The sequence below is a fragment of the Lynx rufus genome, unplaced genomic scaffold, assembly GCF_022079265.1.
Source record: "Lynx rufus isolate CCGP_SWC_20201006 ecotype Redwood Valley unplaced genomic scaffold, mLynRuf1.p SCAF_13, whole genome shotgun sequence".
Taxonomy (NCBI): domain Eukaryota; kingdom Metazoa; phylum Chordata; class Mammalia; order Carnivora; family Felidae; genus Lynx; species Lynx rufus.
The window spans coordinates 32,590,791-32,610,923 of record NW_025814827.1 but is presented as its reverse complement, the minus strand read 5'-3'; the positions used below and the strand labels follow the sequence as shown (position 1 = coordinate 32,610,923).

At 48.4% G+C, this 20,133-nt stretch overlaps 1 protein-coding gene across 2 annotated transcripts in view; it reads right to left on the bottom strand.

Moving 5' to 3' along the window:
• Positions 1–20,133, bottom strand: part of PLA2G4E (phospholipase A2 group IVE) — a 55,299-nt gene that overhangs the window by 18,033 nt on the left and 17,133 nt on the right. The window contains exons 1-5 of one of the 2 annotated variants that reach the window (XM_047074499.1): positions 15,450–15,545; positions 8,563–8,635; positions 3,179–3,315; positions 1,423–1,554; positions 591–631 (exon numbers count right to left, since the gene is read on the bottom strand). In XM_047074499.1, the coding sequence (XP_046930455.1) occupies positions 591–631; positions 1,423–1,554; positions 3,179–3,315; positions 8,563–8,635; positions 15,450–15,545 (479 nt within the window). Of the gene's footprint in view, positions 1–590; positions 632–1,422; positions 1,555–3,178; positions 3,316–8,562; positions 8,636–15,449; positions 15,546–20,133 lie in introns of those variants that run through there. The other variant, XM_047074498.1, reaches the window with a different exon arrangement.

The window sequence follows — 20,133 nt, the reverse complement described above, 5'->3', positions numbered from 1 at the left end:
TCTTTCCTATCTTCCAGCTCTGGGGCCTAATTCTACTTGAGTTCCCAGCATAATCGTATCTCCGAGACCTGGGTCATTTTCCTAATTGAAAATGTTGGGAAATAACCCCACAAGTTGGGCCTGAGCATCCTCTTGATGTGATTCTAGAGTTGGGTGCAGAGGGGGAGAGGCTGCTTCAGGCCAGGGTTTGGGGGAGCTTATTCTAATAATTTGGGGTTGAGGATGAGACACCATGGTCCTGACCTCTTTCTCAGCCTGGCATCTACGAGGCCCCATCACCATGTGGCAGGAATTCTTCCCAGAGGCCACTATCAGGAATGCAAGGGAGCTGAGGCAGGCAATTTGGCCAGAATTCTTAATCTTTGAAGCCATATTGATGTCAGTAGAATAGGGTGAGTAGGGGTGGGGCCTGCGCACCTATAGTATTTAGAAGCCCTCAAGCGATTCTGATGCACCCTGTGGGGTGTCAGGGGTAAGCGGGGAAGAGGGGAGGGCAGCAAAAAGGCAGACTAGGCTCTGAAATGCTTGTGCCTGGAGCCACTGAGGAGTGAGGACTTCAGTGGGGTCTTACGGGGCTGGGACCTACTCACCTCTCCTCCAGCAGGAACTCTACCTCCAGCTCTTCCATGCCCTGGCAGAGGGATAAAAGGAAGGCAGCTGTGAGCTGGGGCTGTACCTGTCTTCCCCAGAACATGCCCCTTTAGCTTCTACTCCCCGCTTCCCGTTGCTCTCCTGACTTCCCAAGGGGCTCAGCACCTTGGGCAAAAGAGAGCTGAACTATTGTCCCCTGTAAGCTCAACTCTGAAGGATAGGGACTCCTTCCTTCATCTATTCCTTCCCACCTCTTGTATAATTTCAGGAAGTTTTGACTTCATTGGACCTTAATTTCCCTGCCAGAATGTAATTCAGGCAAGAGCAAGGATACTCATTCTCTGCTGTGTTCCCAGTGCCTGGAACATAGTAGGAAATAAAGTTCTGTTGAATGACTGAATGGGTAATATCCTGGTCTTTTCCAGCTCTTTCTCTGATTTTCAGCTTTACTCTTCTTTTCCCTCATCCGTCCCCTGTTCCCTGGGCCATCCCAACAGCAGGACTCGGAGGGAAGAAAGGGAACCAATACTTATTACACCTCCATTTTGTACCGGGAACAGTGCTAGGTGCCTTAAACATGTTTTCCCATTTCAATGTCACAACGACCCTAAGTGGTAGGTATCATCATTGCCATTGGATAGATGAGGAAACAGAATACAGAGGAATTAAATAAATTCTGCAAGGTTACACAACTAGTAAGAATAGCACTGGGATTGACCCAGCAGTACTATCTTTTCCTCACTTGGTGACAGAGAGAAGCCCATAGAGTGGCGTCATAGAAATAACCAGCTCATGAGGCAGGAGGCTGAGGGACTGGACACCTGCACCCACCTCTGGGTTGAGTGGGAACTTCATATGGGTTTTCTTTCGGAAGCAGAGCTTGGTGAGGTCATAGAGGACTGTCAACAGGTGGTCATTTGGTGTCACTGTGTCTTCATCACAGATGCTCAGCTCCAGCACGTTCTGGGGAAAAGGGAGGGTGCAAGTCTGGTTACTGTGTTTTCATGGACCCATTCCCTAGCAAGGAGGTGGGTTTGAGGTCTGGGGAACAGCATGCAGGTCTCTGCCCAGGTATGAGAGACTTTTGTAGGAAAATGAACTCGGCTGGTGGGGGATAGTGTCTATACCCTCCTTTCCAACTCTCCGAAGACTTCCTGACTCTCTGCTCTGATTCTCCTGGATAATTTTGCTCTTTTGCAAGGTTGGGAAGGGCCTGTGAAGTGTGAGGGATGCCATTTCACCTTGGGGAATGATGGAAGTGCATAACAAGCAAAACCATCCCCAAGTCATAGACTGTGTTCAGCACTGGGACCCCAGTTGCTGAAGACAGCACAATAATTACTAGAAAACCCAGTTCAGGGAAACTAACACCTTAACACTCCAGGGGAGTGATGTGACAGGTTACAGTGATTCTCACACTTGATGGCCTTGGGGTGAGGTATTTGAACTCTATACTTTGGTTTATCAGATCCTAATAAGGTCTTATGAGTGGTCCCAAAGCTATGTTAAGAGTTGAACAGCTGCCCTGTCATCTGGCTGAACACTGAGGTCAGTGGTTTTGGGTGACATGGATTAGCCTCTGAGGTCTCTGGTTCCAAGGATCCTGGGAGATGTGGGTTGGGGCTGGGTTTTCCTCTTTGGTCCCTACCAGGTGGACATAAGGTGGTCTGGAGGTTCCCTACTGAATGAGATTTTCTAGAAACACAGACATGCCCCACAACCAACCCCACATATTCATATGAACAGCCCCATAGCTCTTTAGACATAGGAAGTTCAAATTCTGCTTTCAAGATGGCAAACTGAGCCCATGCCAAAAACCATATATATGATATGGTTATCAAAACCATATATATGATAGAAGAGATATTTTTATAGTAACAGTATAAAGTCCTTCTTGAAAGTTAAAAGGACTCATCATGAGCCAGAAATAAAGAATCATCCTAAAATGTGGAAGCAGTAAGCTGGAGATGTCAAGCCTCAAGTATCCCAAGACTGGGGTCAATACCTCCATGATGAAGCCAAGTTTTTTTTAAGAGCACTCTGCTTGGGATGCTCAAGGGAGAATTCTCCCATAGGAGATGCGAACGCAACTTAGAATCATCATATATCTGAGGAAGGCCAACACCATGAAACAACTCAACAAAGGAAAGAACAGACACTCAAGGAATTAGAAATAATAAAGCCTTCTAAAAAGGATTTAAGATAGGGTAAACCCTCCAGCTGGAATTAGACTGGCCTTAGACCTAGTGAATAGAATGGCCCTTCTCCTCCATTAGTTTCCTACTTGGAGCATGTTCTGGAAGCACACTCAGTTTTGTGGCAGGGAGCACCAAGTTCCAGCAACGATCAGGTAGAAGGACAAGAGAGAAAGGAAAGAAGGTAGAAAGATAAGTAGACTCAGAGGGAAAAACATGAGGCAGGCCTAATAAAGGAGTGGGTGAGCAGAAAGATGGATTGCTAAGAGGAGGAGAAGTAGGTGGGAGGAAAATAGACATAAGAAGGACACATAAGCAACAGAAGGACAAGCAGTCATGGAGGGGAGCAGAAATGTAGGCAGGGCTGACAGGTGTTGTCCTCCAAGTCTCACCTTCACTTGGCTCTGGATCTGGAAGCTGAAGGTTTCATTCCACTCTGGGTTTGGGCAGTTGGAGATGGTCCTAGTCCTCAGCCTTTCACGAGAAGCGGTGGGCAGCCAAAGGCTCACAAAGCAGTCTGTCTGGCTCACTGTCCAAGGAAGACAAGGGTTGGGGGGAAAACTGGGGAATCAACCCGGGGCCAGAGAGGAGAGTGTAGAATCAGAAGGAAACTTCAGGCAAGTCACTTCCAGAGCAAGCCCTTGTCTCAGCTTTAGCCTTTGTCTACCCTCCTGACTCATGGGTCTGGATCTCCAGAGACCTTTGTCCCAGAGGTCTCGAGAAGGCCATAGCCTGCAGGCTAGAAAATTCACAGAGGGGGATTCAGGTCCCACTGGATTCTTCTCATGGACACTGAAGGCTTCTGGCTCTTTTCAGAAGCACCCTAGCTTTTTGAGCAAATGCTTGCTAGATTGGGACAAGGTATGGCCACACAATTTTTCCTCTGCCAAGGGAAGAGCTGAAGAACCAGCCCCATAAGATCCAGTTTAACCCTTGTTTAGCCAAGGTACCAGGGAAACCAAAGTAGGGATCTACTCTTCCTCTGGGCTGGTGACAAGCAAGGATTAGAAGAAGCACAGTCTGGGGCACCTGGGTGGCTCAGGTGTCAAGCTTTTGACTTTGGCTCAGGTCATGATCTCATGGTTCGTGAGTTCGAGCCCCGAGTCAGACTCTGCACTGACCGTGCCGAGTCTGCTTCAGATTCTGTCTCCCTCTCAGGAGAATCTAGAAGCAAGGACCACCTACACGAGTCTCCCAGCATGAGGAAGGTGACCCAAGAAGCCCTCACATCTGAGGCCGTATCTTTTTTTTTTCTTCTTTTTTCTCATTTGAAATGAACAACCCAAGGGTGATATTACTGTATGTGCTCTGGAGAAGGGACAAAGGCTTTATTCTTAAAAGTCTCTCCTAAAGTAGAGGAATGCTTCTCAGGTCTTCTAGTTGGAACAGCAGAAGGCATAGGGCAAAAAAAATAGCAGCCTAGCCTGGTTCCCTCCCTCCATTCTACCTGGGAGGAGGGAGGAAGAGGTGCCATGACTGCCTTGTCACTCTCCCGGCAATCTGCTGGAGAAATTTCCAGGGCACACACCAGATTTTTAGGAAATGATATAAGGCAATACAATCTCCAGTGTCAGAGAATCCTCTACTTGGTGAAGCTAGTATGAAGATAGGAGTTTTGTTCTGATAGGACTGATCCAAACTAGTTCGTAGTTATTATTAGTAATGTCCTCCTGGACTGACTGGTCTCATGCTGTCACTACACTGAGAACATTATCAGAGGTAAGAACCACAGTTTATATCATAAGCATCCCTAGCTTCTGATTTCATCTCCAATGTCTGATTAATCTTTGAGGGCTGGCCATTCAGTGAATTGTAATTCATGGCTCTCCTCCCACCCAATAAAGGTAAGATGACACTGCTTTTAGAGGCCATAATCAGATAATCCAGAGGCAAAGAATGACCAAAACCCAGAGGGATGCAGAGAAAATGATGACCCCTCTGTGCCCAGCCTACTCCTCCTCATGTCAACTCAGGTGTCTGGCCCAGACACCAAGTGTTGTCCTTGGCTCTCACATGGCATCAGTTTAACTCCTCTGATCTCACCAGACCACCCACTTCTTACTTGTACTGGCACTGCCTTGGTGCAGGCCACCATCACCTCTGCTGCCATTTCCCACCCTTCTGCTGGCTAGCCTCTTCAGATTTCAGGAAGAGCCTCTTCTGGAAGCCTTCTCTGAGCCCCCACCTCTGGGCCAGGTACTCCTCCTAGCTTAGAGCCTCTTCTCCTCTCCTGGCAGGGCTCTGGTTACACCACACTACAATGCAGGTCAGAACATCTGTCTCCACTGCACCTTGAACACCAAGAAGGCCTGGAGTCTGTGTTTTGGCACTTGCCAGACATTTGCTGAATAAATGAATTGAATGGAAAAGCCCAACTTCCTGCTTTAGAGCACAGTATCAAATTCTGGACTGAGGCACCACAGATATAGGCATGTAAGCTGATGTCCAATTGTCTATAGGGAGACTCCCCAGGATCTCCCGGGACCTCTCTGTTGGCTTTTCCTGGACACTCGTCATTCCTCCTCAGCCTGAAACATTCTCCTCAGGTTTGCCTCCTGTACAGTAGGAACCTGCAGGCAGGGACCCCACCAACTCTATACCTATCTGCTTAGCATGATTTGATTGACCCTGTAAAGGCCCCTTTGCCTCCAAAATCCCTTTCCTATTATCAGTCTATGCTTATCCCATTAAGCCCATGAAATAAAATCTCAGTATTTTTGGCCTAAGGTTTAAATCTCTAGTTAAGATACAAATACTGGAAGAGACAGAATTGATCAGACACCCACACTTCAAGCACTGATTTGTTTTTCAGTTATTTCCACAAGAATGGGAAGGAGAGTGAAATCCTGGGGAGGGAGAGATGATTTGGTGGAGCAAGGCTGCCAGGGGCCTGGATGATAATCTGGAGCAGGCATCATTATCTGACTATAAGGAGAGTGACCAGCATGTTGGCAATAAAGAATAGTTAAGCAACACTGACCCAATTCTGAGTATTTCAGGTACTGCAGGGGATTTCCTAGGCATTGATAGGTTTTGATCCTTGTTCCTTTTAGAGTGACAGAGGGCTTGGTCATTTGAATGACATGCTTCCTTTCCTGGAATGTGGGTGGCAAAGATGACTCAGTAAGATCTACAGATGTTGAGAACACTGTCTTCCTAATACCTCTGGAGACACCTGCCTCACATCCCTTGGGGTACTGGTTTGAGTTTTAATTTTCTTTTCCCAAGAGGAATAACACCTCTTGGGAGCTAGGAGGTTTCTAGGTCCACTCTATCCAGTCCTGGCTCAGGGCTGGCCAGAGCGTACCTTGACAAGGGAGTCATCACTGAATCTCATCCCTTTCAGGCTCCTTGAAATCATAGGAAACTCAGACAGACACTAGAGGGCTGGACCAGAGTGGAGCTCAGTTTTGATCTAAGCTAGAAGGGAAAAGTTTGGGGCAGGAGTAATCTAGGACCCAGAAGATATCAGCATAGTTGCAAACCTCATTAGGCAAGGTGGCAGAAGAGCCCAGCCTAGGTCAACTGTGGAGTCTACAGGAACGTGCCCCAGGCTAGAGCCCCCAGACACCATGTATGCCTTCCACCCTGTTCCTCAGGAGAAATGAGAGAAACATAAACAACAAGGGGTTCCCAAAAGGGGCCTGGAAACCCCCAAAGGCAGCTGTGTGCCAGAGGGGTGTGTGGAGAAGGGGAAGAGGAGGGCGGTGGAGCCAGACCTCAGCCCTCTTGTCTGGCTGCCTGCTCTCCCATCTCCCCACCTCTGGGATATGTAGAGGATGGGTGTGGCAGGAGAAGACAGAAGAAAGGGGCTTGGACAAAGGGAAGGTCTGCACACACAGGTGCAGGCATGCCATGAGAGCGTGCAACCTGTGTGACCCGAAGGGTTGGGACACACACACCCTAGGAGTGGAGGCAGGTGAGTGCAGCTGTGGGCATGTGCAAGCTGTGGGTATCCCGGGGTGGGGGGAGTGGGTGAACTCTGCCCAGGGGTGGGTGAAGTGTCAGTGACCCACGGTGGCATTGGCAAGAAAGGCAAAAGAGGTGGCCAGGCCCCGGACCCAGGGAACCCTTCTCTTCAGATCACTCTCTGGTGGCCTGGGAGGTCCCAAGGAGCCTGAGGAGAAGTCTCTGGGCCTCCTGCCAGCCTCTTGACAAAGCTAGGCCCGACTGGACACTGGCTGCAATTGTCCCCGTTGGCATGGGCTCTGGACACCATGCCCTCCAGGGGGTCCAGCTGGAGTCCTTCATGATCTCTTAGCTTTCCCTGAGCCCCAGGGCCCGCCCTCCTTTGTTGTACACACTCCTGCCTGCATTACTACAACAGTTTCCCAGCAAATTAGTCAGCCTCTCCCCACCTATGCTTCAGCACAATCTGCATATGACCTCAGGAAATCATGCAATCCCTTCCTCAAGAACTCAGGTGCCCTATCACTTGGATCCCCATCCCTTCTCTGCCTGGCCCTAGCCTCCTTCCCCTGCTCCTCCTCCCTCTACCCCCCAGAGTCCAGACCTGGAATCAAACACTGCTTCCACCATAGGCAATCATTAGACCTCACATGCAGAGTGGGCCTCAGCACTACCCTCAGGTTGTGGGAGGAGCACATGTTGTTTTGAGGCCTGCCCTTCTCCCTCCCCACCCCCACTGGCCACAGGTGTCATGTGGCTCCTCTACCTCCCTCAGGATTGCCCCTCTTGCAGATGGGGCTCCCAGGACCTCTGGATGCCCATGCCCTGCCCCTTTCAGAGCAGCCTTCCTTAGCTACTCCCAGCTTTCAATGTCCTCCTCCAGGTCTAAATTCTACAGTGACAAAGTTAGAATGCCATTTCCTGTTACTAGTCTATAATCACTTTGGGTGTAAAAGTCTTCCCTTGTTAAAATGTATACTTGGTGTCATGGCTGTTGGCATTCTTTGCCCCCCTGAGGCTCTTGAGTCTAGCTGAATCCCAGGGTGAGGGCAGTGGGAGTAAAATGGAGCTTTGGGGAAGCCTGGTGGCTCTTGTGAGTGCGGACACCCCCACAGCCAGGGGGCCTTGACACAGAGCTCTCTCCTCCTTGAGGGCTAAGCCTCTCTCTGGATGGGGTAAGTTGAGGGGAGCACGGGAAGGGGATCTGGGCTCTCCTGCTTTCTTGAAAAGACAAGCATGAGGGGAGCATCTAGCCCACCCAGATGCCTTGATTTCCTATTGAAGCCAGACACTTCCCAGGGCCCCCATAACCAGGAATGCAGGAGGGGCTGGGATGAGTGTGAAGTCAAGGCTGTAAGAAAACACTGCACAAACAGTGCTGGTGAGTCAAACCACATCCATGGGGCTACACTGCAGAGCTGGTGCCATGTGGCCTCCACCATGAACCCCAGAACCCAGTTTGGGATCCAGGTGCTGAGCAGGGGCACGGAGACTAGGCTGGCAGAAGGGGCTCTCCTTCTTCTTCACCCCTAATAGTTTGTAAACTCATGCAGAAGCAAGAAGTGCCCAGTGTGGGAGAAGCTGCTGGTCCCACAAATGGGTGTTAGAGAGTGGGGAGTGGGGAGGAGAGAGTGAGGCAAACAGTTTTCTCAGACCCAGGAACCCTACAGGGGCTGGTAGTGCCAAGGTTACAGCTAGGAGGGGGGCCTGGAAAAATGATATCAACCCCAAAGTCTGAAATACAACCTGAGTGTAGCAGACACCCTGCCCCCACCCCCCCACACAAACACCTCTGATGTTTCTCCAGCCAGGGCAGGACTCCTTCCAGCCCCCATACGCAGAGAAGGAGGGAAGACCGGATACTCACCCATATCAGCCTGCCGGACATTTTTCATCCGGATGACCTTCACTGTCAGCAGGTGGCATGGAGAGACCCCACCCTGTGGGTTGAGAAGACAGAGGACTCATTCTTCAGGTGATGACAACTGATAGAGCAGCTCAATCTGGACACAGGCTCCCACTGCTCAGACCCAAGATGCCTCCTCACAGTCAGTCCACATTTCTGGGCTCTTGAGGACACTGCTGGTCCCCAAGACTGCTGAGGTGAGGGGCTTACTTCTCACCTCACTAGGAGCCAGCACACCTTGGAAAGGGATGGCTTCATGCCTGTTCTGTTCATGTTTCTCCTGTTTGAATCTCACGATTTGAAGCCCCTTCCCTGAGAGTTTTAACCAGGCTTAGAGGAATCTGTTTACCATCCACTCCCAGCCTGTGCCCATGGAAGATGCATGGAACTCCTCCATCTGACCAAGTGACCCTATTTAAAGAGGCCTCTGAAGAACTTATCAAACTCAACACCCAAAAAACAAATAATCCAGTGAAGAAATGGGCAAAAGACATGAATAGACACTTCTCCAAAGAAGACATCCAGATGGCCAACTGACACATGAAAAAAATGCTCAACATCACTCATCATCAGGGAAATACAAATCAGAACCACAATGAGACACCACCTCACACCTGTTAGAATGACTAACATTAACAACTCAGGCAACAACAGATGTTGGCGAGGATGCGGAGAAAGAGGATCTCTTTTGCATCGTTGGTGGGAATGCAAACTGGTGCAGCCACTCTGAAAAACAGTATGAGGTTCCTCAAGAAGCTAAAAATAGAACTACCCTACGACCCAGCAATTGCACTACTAGGCATTTATCCATGGGATACAGGTGTGCTGTTTCGAAGGGACACATGCACCCCCATGTTGATAGCAGCACTACTGACAGTAGCCCAAGTATGGAAAGAGCCCAAATGTCCATCGATAGATGAATGGATAAAGAAGATGTGGTATATATATATATATATATATATATATATATATATATACACAATGGAGTATTACTCAGCAATCAAAAAGAATGAAATCTTGCCATTTGCAACTACATGGATGAAACTGGAGGGTATTATGCTAAGTGAAATTAGTCAGAGAAAGACAAAAATCATATGAATTCACTCATATGAGGACTTTAAGAGACAAAACAGATGAACATAAGGGAGGGGAAGCAAAAATATAAAAACAGGGAGGGGGACAAAACGTAAGAGACTCTTAAATATGGAGAACAAACAGAAGGTTACTGGATGGGGTGTGGGAGGGGGGATGGGCTAAATGGGTAAGGGGCATTAAGGAATCTACTCCTGAAATCATTGTTGCACTATATGCTAACTAACTTGGATGTAAATTAAGAAATAAATTTAAAAAAAAAGAGGCCTGTGAGTTAGGACCTTTCACACTCCACATAGTTTGCCCTGTTGCCAAAATCATATTACACCTTTTTAAGAATATGCAATTCTTCTCTATTTAAAATATTGTTGGGGTTTTGGGAAAAACATAAAAGTATGAAGAAAAAGAAAAGAGTCTCCAGCATCCCACCACTCACAGAGATCACTATTTTCACTTTTTTTTTTAAATGTTATAATCACTTATATTTTCAACTCAGACTGTATAAAGATAGTTTATCTGCCTTGGTTATATTATCAGAGATAATAATATTGCAATGACTAACATCTACTGAATATTTACTATTTGTCACTTTTCTTACATTTTTAAAAACAATTTTAATCTTTATTTATTTTTGAGAGAGAGAGAGCACAAGCAGGGGAGGAACATGAAGAGAAGGAGACACAGAATCGGAAGCAGGCTCCAGGCTCCGAGCTGTCAGCAGAGAGTCGGACACAGGGCTCAAACCCGCAAACCGTGAGATCATGACCTGAGCCGAAGTCAGATGCTTAACCAATTGAGCCACCCAGGCACCCCTTCCTTACATTTTAAAACCTTCATTAAGACCTTGAGGTCCTGCTATCTTGCTATGATTGAGGTATTGCTATCTTTTTAAATTGAGATACAATTGAGATATAACGTATTAGTTTTAAGTATATAGCAAGATGAGTTGATATACATATATACTGCAGTATGATTACCACAACGAGTTTGGTTAACGTCCATCACCGCACATAGTTACAATTATTTTTTTTTCTTGTCAGGGGAACTGTCCACGTTTTGATGTCTGTCCTTCCAGCCTCTTCTGGGGCTTATTCTAAACAGCAACAATAGAACAAAGCCTGGGAAGGCTGCTATTTAGAACCTGAGATAGATGTGTAAGTCAGACTTCAGGTCCCTTCCTCCTCAGTTCCCAACAGCTGCCTCTGAATCAGAACAAAAGCCAAACTGACAGTCCTATACAGGTCTGAGAAATCCTTTTGTGAGATTAACTCCGAAATATTGGAAATCCTCACAGCCCATAACTTGATCTAACAAGATTCTGTTTTGAGCTGGGTGGCTCGAGGCAAAGGCCACATACACCACTTCTCTCCTGGCTTTGGAAATATGGCTGTGGCTGTTGGCCATACCCACTCTGGGCATGATGGGCTCCTCATTTCTCACTCCCCAGCTGGCGCAGCGGGTGTCCTGGTATGATCTTGTGAGGAAGCAGGAGTCAGTTTTCACTCAGGAGAGCAGTTCTGGCAAAGCCTGTTCCCAGTGGCCCACTTTCTCAGATGGCAACCAGAGTTCAAATGTGGGCCACCAGAGGCCTCGGCTCAGGCCAGGGTCAGTCCTCAGGGACATTCCCTAGTATTGAAGGACTCTCGATCATCACAGCCCTTCTTCTGCCTCCAGGAGGGCTGCCCATAGCCCTGCCTGACCCCCCTTCTGTCTTGTCTGGAAGGGATGAGCACTCACAGCTTCCCGCAGCACCTCACTCGAGGTCTCCCTGCCTCCCAGGGAAAGTCTTATCTAACCCTGATAGTCGCTATCTAACCCTGATGCCTTCTGGTGAGGTTGACCATCTCTTCGCATTCTAACTCAGCAAGGCTAACAACACCAGCTACTATCCCTTGACTGTGTGCCACATGCTAAGCGTTGTGTGTGTAATCTCTATGTTTCATATTGCTCAATCTTTCCAACACCCCTCGAAGCAATTATTATTAGCCTCGCTTTACAGATGGCAAATCTGAGACCAAGTCCTTTGATGGTGGGCACTCAGCTAGAATCAAAGGAGCCCGAGTTTGAATCCAATTCTAATTCTTAAGCCTGTTGCTCATAATCATGATCATGCTGTCATCTTACTTGAAAGCAACACTTGGGACACCTGGGTGGCTCAGTTGATTAAGCGTCTGACTTTGGCTCAGGTCATGATCTTGTGGTTCATGGGTTCGAGCCCCACATTGGGCTCGGCGCTGACAGCTCAGAACCTGGAACCTGCTTCAGATTCTGTGTCTCCCTCACTCTCTGCCCTCCCCTGCTTACACTCTGACACTCTCTCTCAAAAATAAACATAAAAATTTTTTTTAAAAAGGAAAGCAACCATTAACGTTCAACTCAGAGACAGGTGCTGCTTGGCCCTCACCTCCTCCTCCTTCATCTTTTCCTCTTAGAACCTCTTTTCCTAACAGCTTCTTCTTTTCACTCTGAATTCCCTCAAGGCCCTCCAATAATCCCCAAACTCTGGTAGTCCTTCTACCAGTAATGCTTTTATTGGCTACATTTCTGCCAATATGTTTCATGATCTCTTTCTTTTTTATTTTTTTAAAGTTCATTTATTTTGAGAGAGAGAGAGAGAGAGAGAGAGCGAGCGAGCGAGCACAGGTGGGGGAGGGGCAGAGAGAGAGGGAGACAGAGAATCCCAAGCAGGCTCTACGCTGTCAGCACAGAGCCTGATGTGAAGCTCAAACTCACAAACCATGAGATCATGACCTGAGCTGAAACCAAGAGTCGGATGCTTAACTGAGCCACCCAGGCGCCCCTCTCTCTTTTTTTAAAGAGCCAGTATACACCGAAGTGTAAGGGTTCTTGGAGGAGTTCTGCTTCCCAGTAGCCTAGAGGGCTCCTTCGTGGTCTACCTTGGGTCTCAAATCACAACTTCTAGCTCAAGAATTTTCAGGAGAGACTCAATTCCAAAGGGCTCTACAAACTACTCTGACATCTTTGCCAGCAGAGAGGCAGCACCTGGCAGGGAGTTTGGGAGACGGCCCAGAGGGGCCATGCTGAGAGGTAGGCAGTGGGAACATGGGATTCAGGTCTTGGGCCCAGATGATTCCAAGAACTAGGTCTGAGAAAAATGACCTTCTTGGATAAAAATGAATGTAAATATTTTGCTCCTGGTATAACCAGCTGAACTGGAGTGGTGCTAGAGATAAGCAAAACTTCATGGCCCCAGAGATAATTGATCCAATTACCAAGATCCAAGAGAACAAAGCACAAAGCAGATGGGAGCCAGAAACCGGCAACATTATGGCAAGTTCATGGGGCAGGTTATAGTGTGGTAAGGGTAACCACTTTAGGGACTTGGATAAGCCTGTCCCTTGGACAAGATACCTTGGCTGGTTATCACGATGAAATCATAGCCACGGCCAGAAACCATACCAGCTGGACCGCAGCCCTGCAGCAGGGATGGACATCAATCCTTCGGTTCATGGGGCCATTGGGGGGTCCTGGGTAAGGAGCAGGGAGTACTCAGGGGGTTGGAGCTCAAGGCAGAAACTATTTGGCAAACAGTGCAGAAGTGTATTCGGACGCGTTAATAACCTACAGGGAGGGCGAGCCTGCTAGTTTTCAGGGAAGCCATGTGGGAGAAAGGGCTCTATTACTCAGGCTGTGGTCACACACACGACTCCAGCTCCAGCCTCCTCCCTGGCCTTGGTTCCTGGGGCTGATCCCTTCAGGACCCTACTTCCCCCTTGAGACCTACATAGGACAGGGGGATCTCCTGTGGAAAAGATGTTGCCCTTAGGACTGGCTATTATGCAATTCAATAGTACCCCTTCCCATGCCCATCTTTATAGGTATGACCTTGGCAGAGGTTGGGGAGCACAACTCACCACCCTCCTCCAGCATGCCAGGCCCTGAGCCTGTGCTGGCTACATCGCGTCGCTCTCGTTTAGCCCTCCAGCCACACTGTGGGGAAGGTGCTGCCATCCCCACTTTGTAGGGGACAAGACTAGGTTTAGAGACACTGCATCTCACACAGGGACACACAGCCCAGAAACGGCAGGGCCGGGACTCAGGTGCAGATCCACCTGACCACAGGGCAGCACACTTTCCATCCACCCGGAGGCTGGCTCTCACCGAGAATTAACCAAAATGGCTCAAAGCTTGCTCCAGGTCACACACTGGACTACTTAATAGCAGAGGCAGGAGTAGGCCCTTGGCTCTCAATTCAGGGCTTACCCTGCACCCCAGGTCTAGCTGTCACCACAAATTAGTCAGAAGAGTGGTTACAGATGGGATCCCAGGGACAGGCTCCCAGGTGGGGGTGGGAGTTGGGGAGAGGGTCTGACAACCCTGTTTCAGAGGTGGTGGGTGTGATACCCATCCCTGGGCCAGGCACACCCTAACTAAACCAGCCCACGAGGTCTGGGGTGCGGGAGAGGGGAAGACAGCGCGCAGGGAGCCTGTGGGCCATCTGTCCCCAGGGCTTCTCAGGACAGGCGTGGCTGGTGGTGCCGCCTCCTCCTCCCCAGTGAGCTGGGTGTAGCCTGTTCCTTGCAACACCTGTATCAGAGCCCCGAACAGCTTGGTGATCCCTCCCCGGATGCGTGGGCCCTCCCTAAGACGACACCATTGGGATGGGGACTTTATGGGACCTCAGAATGTTTCCCAGCTAATCTGAGCAACATCCCAGACCAGGGGGTTCCCGGGAGGAGCTACCATGCTGTTTTCCCTTTTAATCACACAGGCTAGGTGACAGGTCACGGCAAGAAGTCCAGCTCTGAGCCTTGCACCCTCTGGGACCTGAGAGGGACAGGCGCAGTCCTCAGCTGCTTCACTCACCCTGTCCCTTCTGTGGAAGCTCTCCCCCAGCCCAGGTTCCACAGGCTCAACCAGACTGGGGAGGCAGGAACATGGGCTGACCATAGGCTCTTCCAGCTCCTTGAGGTGCTGTGGGGGAAAAGTGGCACATCCCAGGAGGTGATGTCTATCCTGGCCAGGGCAGCGGGGCACCAGACACCATGGAGCTCAGAGCTCCCCTCCTTGGGCTCATTGGAGGCTGAGTAGGGTCTCCATCTCCCACCCCAAAAGGACAAGATACTTTCAGGGCATCACTTGCCTCATTCAGTGCTTCAGTGTGGGCTGGGGGAGGGAACCCTGAGGAGGGGAATGAGGAAGAAATTTCTACTGAAAGTCCTGGCCATGGCGTGCCTATGGAAAACTGGAAGCTTGAGGTAAATGGGAAAGCTGAGGTGGAGCTGGTCTGGAGCCCTGGCAACCTGTTCCCTGAACCCAGGGTCTCTCTATGAGGCTGTGAGGAATCAGATGGACCCAGGAGTCTTGACCACAGACCCAGCTGGGCTTCGCGGCTAATGTGACAGGTTGGCAATGCCACGGATCCTCATGGGATACTGTAACACACACTCACAAGGCATGGCAATTTAGAATGACCGTAGGGTAAATGTCCACTCACAACTAGGACAGGCAAGTGTAGATCCACCCCTGGCAGTGCTGAGCACCATCTATCCAGGTGCTGTCTTGGCCCCAGATGGCTCTGGGCCACACCACAGCACAGTGTCGAGCCTGTGGGTAACCCCAGCTGGGCCATCCCCCCAGGAGTTCTAGCTGGGCCAGACCATGTCCCCAGGTGCTAGGTAGGGCTGCTGAGCCTAGGTGCTCCATGTCTCCGGAGTCTACAATGCTCCCAGCCCTCCCTGTGCCTGTCTCCTGCCCTCAGCCTCTGCCCCACCTACCCAGCACTGCTCCCTCACCTCCAAGGCGCAGGGGGATGAAGGCTTGCCATCTTCTGCCTGGTATAGGTCTGGTAGGTAGTGGGAGAGCCAGGCGGGCATCTGCCTCTGGAGCATCGTGTCAGCTCTCCAGCTGGGTGGCAAGATTGGGAATTTATATTCTGACTCAGAGCTCCGCCTTCTGGACACCTCTCTGCTGTGGCTGGGATTGCATGGGGAGGGGTTAGGGCGGGTAGGCAGATGGGGAACAGGGGGTCTAGATGTGTTTACATCAAGGGACCCTGAAGAGTGCAGATCTTGGAAATGCAGGAACCAGCAGGGAACTCTGGCCCTTGGGGTCAGCAGTCTGCCACCCCCAGAAACATACCACCTGGCTGTCCAAGGAAATAGGGTGCCAAGAAGAGGATCCTGGACCCTGACAACTTTAGGATTAGCACAGCCATGATCTGGGAAGGCCCTCTTTCTTCAGCTTATCAAGGTCATGGCTCAGAGATGCCCTTCTGGGCATCTGAGGAGATGGGGGGAAGGTGCCCTCCCTCCTAACTCCACTGAGTCCCACAGCTTGGTGCCCAGGAGCTGTGGGCAGGGACTCCAGGGAGGCAGAGACCATGGTCAGGTCTCCCAATGTTAGGAGGAGAAAAAAAAATAATTGCCTCAATCCTTGGTGAGGAAAGGGTCAAGTACAGGTGTCCCCAGCTCTCCCTCCTGGGAAGCCAGGTGCAGAGAGGGTGTGCCCAGACTGTCTCAGGACAGCTTAGAGGATGCTCCCGCCCCACCCACCCGATCCCTATCTCTGGCCTAGTGGTAGGCTCATTCAGGGGCCCAGTGAGGTGACTTCGCCTGCTCGGTTGCCCAGCTGGGTACACTGGGAGTTTCCTGCCTGCGCTGTTGCCTGAGGCCCCACAACCGGCTTTTCTGGCCCACATATTAAAGTGATTTTGTGAAATTGAGGGTGAGATCTGAACACAGGGCTGACCAGGCCCAAATGCAGGGATGAAACTTGGTTGGTGGTATCTGTGGGACCTCTTTCTATGCCAGGTAGAGGTGAGGTGACTCCCCCAAGGACCCAGCAAGGATGAATTTCTCACCTTCCCTCTTTCAAGATGCCTTCAGTGCCTGTCCCTTCCTTCCCATCCCATCAGTGTCTCTCAGCCTCCTCTGCCTCTCAGGGATTCATGCCCCCTACACCTGGCTGGCCAGTGAGTTTTGTAACCATCCCTTCAACTGGCCATTCTGCTCCAATGCATCCAATGCTTATCCATTCTTTGTCAATGAATTCTGGATTCCAATACCTTCCACAAAGCAAATAAAGCCCAGAAACAATCCTATGTATATATGGAATTTTAGTGTATGATAAAGGAAGTCTTGCAGATAGGGATAAAAGGATGGACTATTTGTTATTGGAAAACCTAGCTTGCCCTGGAATAAAATCACTAGATCCCAACTTTAGAACTGTACAAAAACCAAATTCCAGACTAATTAAAAATCTAACCATTAAAATAAAACCATAGAAAAGTTAAAATAAGATATTAGACAGCATTAATATAATAGTGGGATGAAGAGAATCTTCCTAAATAAGGTACAAAGCCTAGAAGCCAATAAAGACGTATTATCAGATTTGAATATATAGAAACAAAATTTCAGTAAACAAAATTTTGCTTCAGTAAAGCAAAAATGTCACAAGAAAAGCATGGGGGAGGGGAAGGAAAAAAAAAAAAAAAGGACGTTAGAGTGGGAGAGAGCCAAAGCATAAGAGACTGTTAAAAACTGAGAACAAACTGAGGGTTGATGGGGGGTGGGAGGGAGGGGAGGGTGGGTGATGGGTATTGAGGAGGGCACCTTTTGGGATGAGCACTGGGTGTTGTATGGAAACCAAGTTGTCAATAAATTTCATATATATAAAAAAAAAATAAATAAAATAAAATATATCCCCAATATTTTCCTCTTTTTTTTTTTTAATTTTTTTTTTCAACGTTTATTTATTTTTGGGACAGAGAGAGACAGAGCATGAACGGGGGAGGGGCAGAGAGAGAGGGAGACACAGAATCGGAAACAGGCTCCAGGCTCCGAGCCATCAGCCCAGAGCCTGACGCGGGGCTCGAACTCACGGACCGCGAGATCGTGACCTGGCTGAAGTCGGACGCTTAACCGACTGCGCCACCCAGGCGCCCCAATATTTTCCTCTTAATAAATATCCATGGATAATGAACTCGCCTTTAAAAAAATAATGGTAAAGAAGAGAGTCTTGGCCTGCCAGATTCTAAGATAAAGTACAAAGCCACACTTAGACAAACAGTATGTCACTGGCACAAGAACCAGACCAATGGGACAAAGATAGAGGGATCAGAGACATGCCCTGATATTTACTGGAACTTAATCAATGATAAAATTGGCACCACAAATCAAGAGGAAAAGAAAAGCTTTTTAACAGATGACATGGGCCTGAGTGGCTCGCTAAGTAGAACAAATTAAACAACATCCCCATTATTGCCATATTTAAAAAATAGGCTGTAAATGGGATCAACACATGAAATGGAAAACCATAAGGCTAGTTGAAGACAATGTGGGAGAATCTATTTATGGGGGTAAGAAGGATTTTTTAAACATTTGGAAACCAGGAACCATAAGGCAAAAAATTTCTAAATCTCTACATAAGGATTAAGGATTTCTGTCAACTAAGAACATGCAGAAAAAGTTAAAAGATAGTTGACAGAATGACAGAAGATATTTGCAATGCATCTGCAAATCACCAAAGGATCACTATGTAGCATATACAAAGAATTCTTATGTAATCCACAAAAAAAAGATGGCTGTGCCAACATAAAAATAGACCAAAGATTTGAACCTGCAGTTTATATAGGAAGGCAATCCCACAAAGCTAACAGGCGTTTGAGGAGATGCTCAAAATCATCTGTAGTCAGGGAAATGCAGATTAAAACACCAGTGAGATTTCACTGCAGCTATTAAATTGGAAAACACCAAGAAAGTTGAATAATGGTTGCCTTTCTGAGGAGAGAATGGAGAAGGGTATGTAGGTACAGGGAAATAAGAACCAATCATGAGGGCAAGTATGGGGCTCACGGGACCAAGGAGGATACACTCCACATCCTCAGAGGAAATTTTTTCTCTCCAGCTTTTCCCCAGCTTCGCTGCCATTGCTCTGGTGAAAGCCTTTGCCTTTACTCATTGCAACAACTGCATTAGCCTACCTGGTCTCCCTGCTTCCTCTCTTGCCTTCCTATAAGCCATTCTCTACAGAAGGGCACAAGTGGTCTCCTAAAAACACCAGCTAGATGATGTTGCAACCCGGAGTAAAACCCTCCCAGCTTCTGGTTGCTCTCATTTCTTGCCATGCCCTGGAAGGACCCGTGTGGTCTGGCTGCTCACATCTGTTCCATTCCTCCCCTCACACGTGAGTTCCAGCTCTACTGGCCCTCCACACCCGGAACATGGCAAGCTCTTCCCACATCAGGGATTCTGCACTTGCTGTTCCCTCCTGATGTCTTTGACACTGACTCTGTGTGTTACTGCTCTTTTTCATGGTCATGGATCTGCTCAAATGTCCTTGTTCTGCAGCTCTTGCCTGACCACCCTCCGTAACATGTATGCCTCTCGCCCACCTGTGTGTTTCTGAGTCACTCTGCTTATTTGATTTGATTTAATGTATCATATCTTGGATTATCTTGTTCAATTGTTCTTTCTGCCTCTTTCCTTTAAGGGTACAGACATTGCTTGTCTTGTTCATCATCTGGAAACACCTAAGCCCACCAATCAAGGAATGGTTTGATTGCTAGGGCACATTCACACACTGGAATATTACGCAGATGTCAACAGAAATGAAGTGGCTCACATTTGCTGAATGTATAAAAAGTGACAAAGTCTATTCTACCTATGAAGTAGATATTATTATTATCTCATTAAAAAAAGAATTGAGGTGCGCCTGGGCGGCTCAGTCAGTTGGGTGACTGACTATGGCTCAGGTCATGATCTTGTGGTTGGTGAGTTTGAGCCCCATGTCAGACTCTGCGCTGATAGCCTGGAGCCAGTTTTGGATTCTGTGTGTGTGTGTCTCTCTGCCCCTCCCCTGCTCACATTCTGTCTTTCTTTCCTACAAAAATAAATAAACATTAAAGAAAAAAAAGAATTGAAACACGGAGAGGATGAGTAAGTTGCTTGGGGTCACCATGATAAGTGACAGGGCTGGGATGCAAGTCAGTCTGACTCCAGAACTTCTGGCTCTAACAATATACACGTTGGGAGATGTGTCTTAATATGTTGAGATGTGTCAGGACTTCTGGCCAACAGGCTAGACGTGGGTCCACTTCATGATGAGGAGATACAAAATGATACAAAATAAGCATAAACAAAACAAGAAATAGGGGCACCTGGGTGGCTCAGTTGTTTAAGCATCTGACTTCAGCTCAGGTCAGGATCTCAAGATTCATGGGTTCGAGCCCCACATCAGGTTATCTGCTGCCAGCACAGAGCCTGCTTCAGATCCTCTGTCTCCCTCTTTCTGCCCCTCCCCTGTTCTCTATCTCTCTCACAAAAATAAACAAACATATAAAAATATATACATATTTTTAAAAACATTATAAGAAAGAACCTTTATCCCAATGTAGATAATACTTATATCCTTAGTTCTGTCAGTAGGTCTGGCTCACAAGTATTTTCTGTTCTTCTTCTTGGTAACAAAATGTGAAGG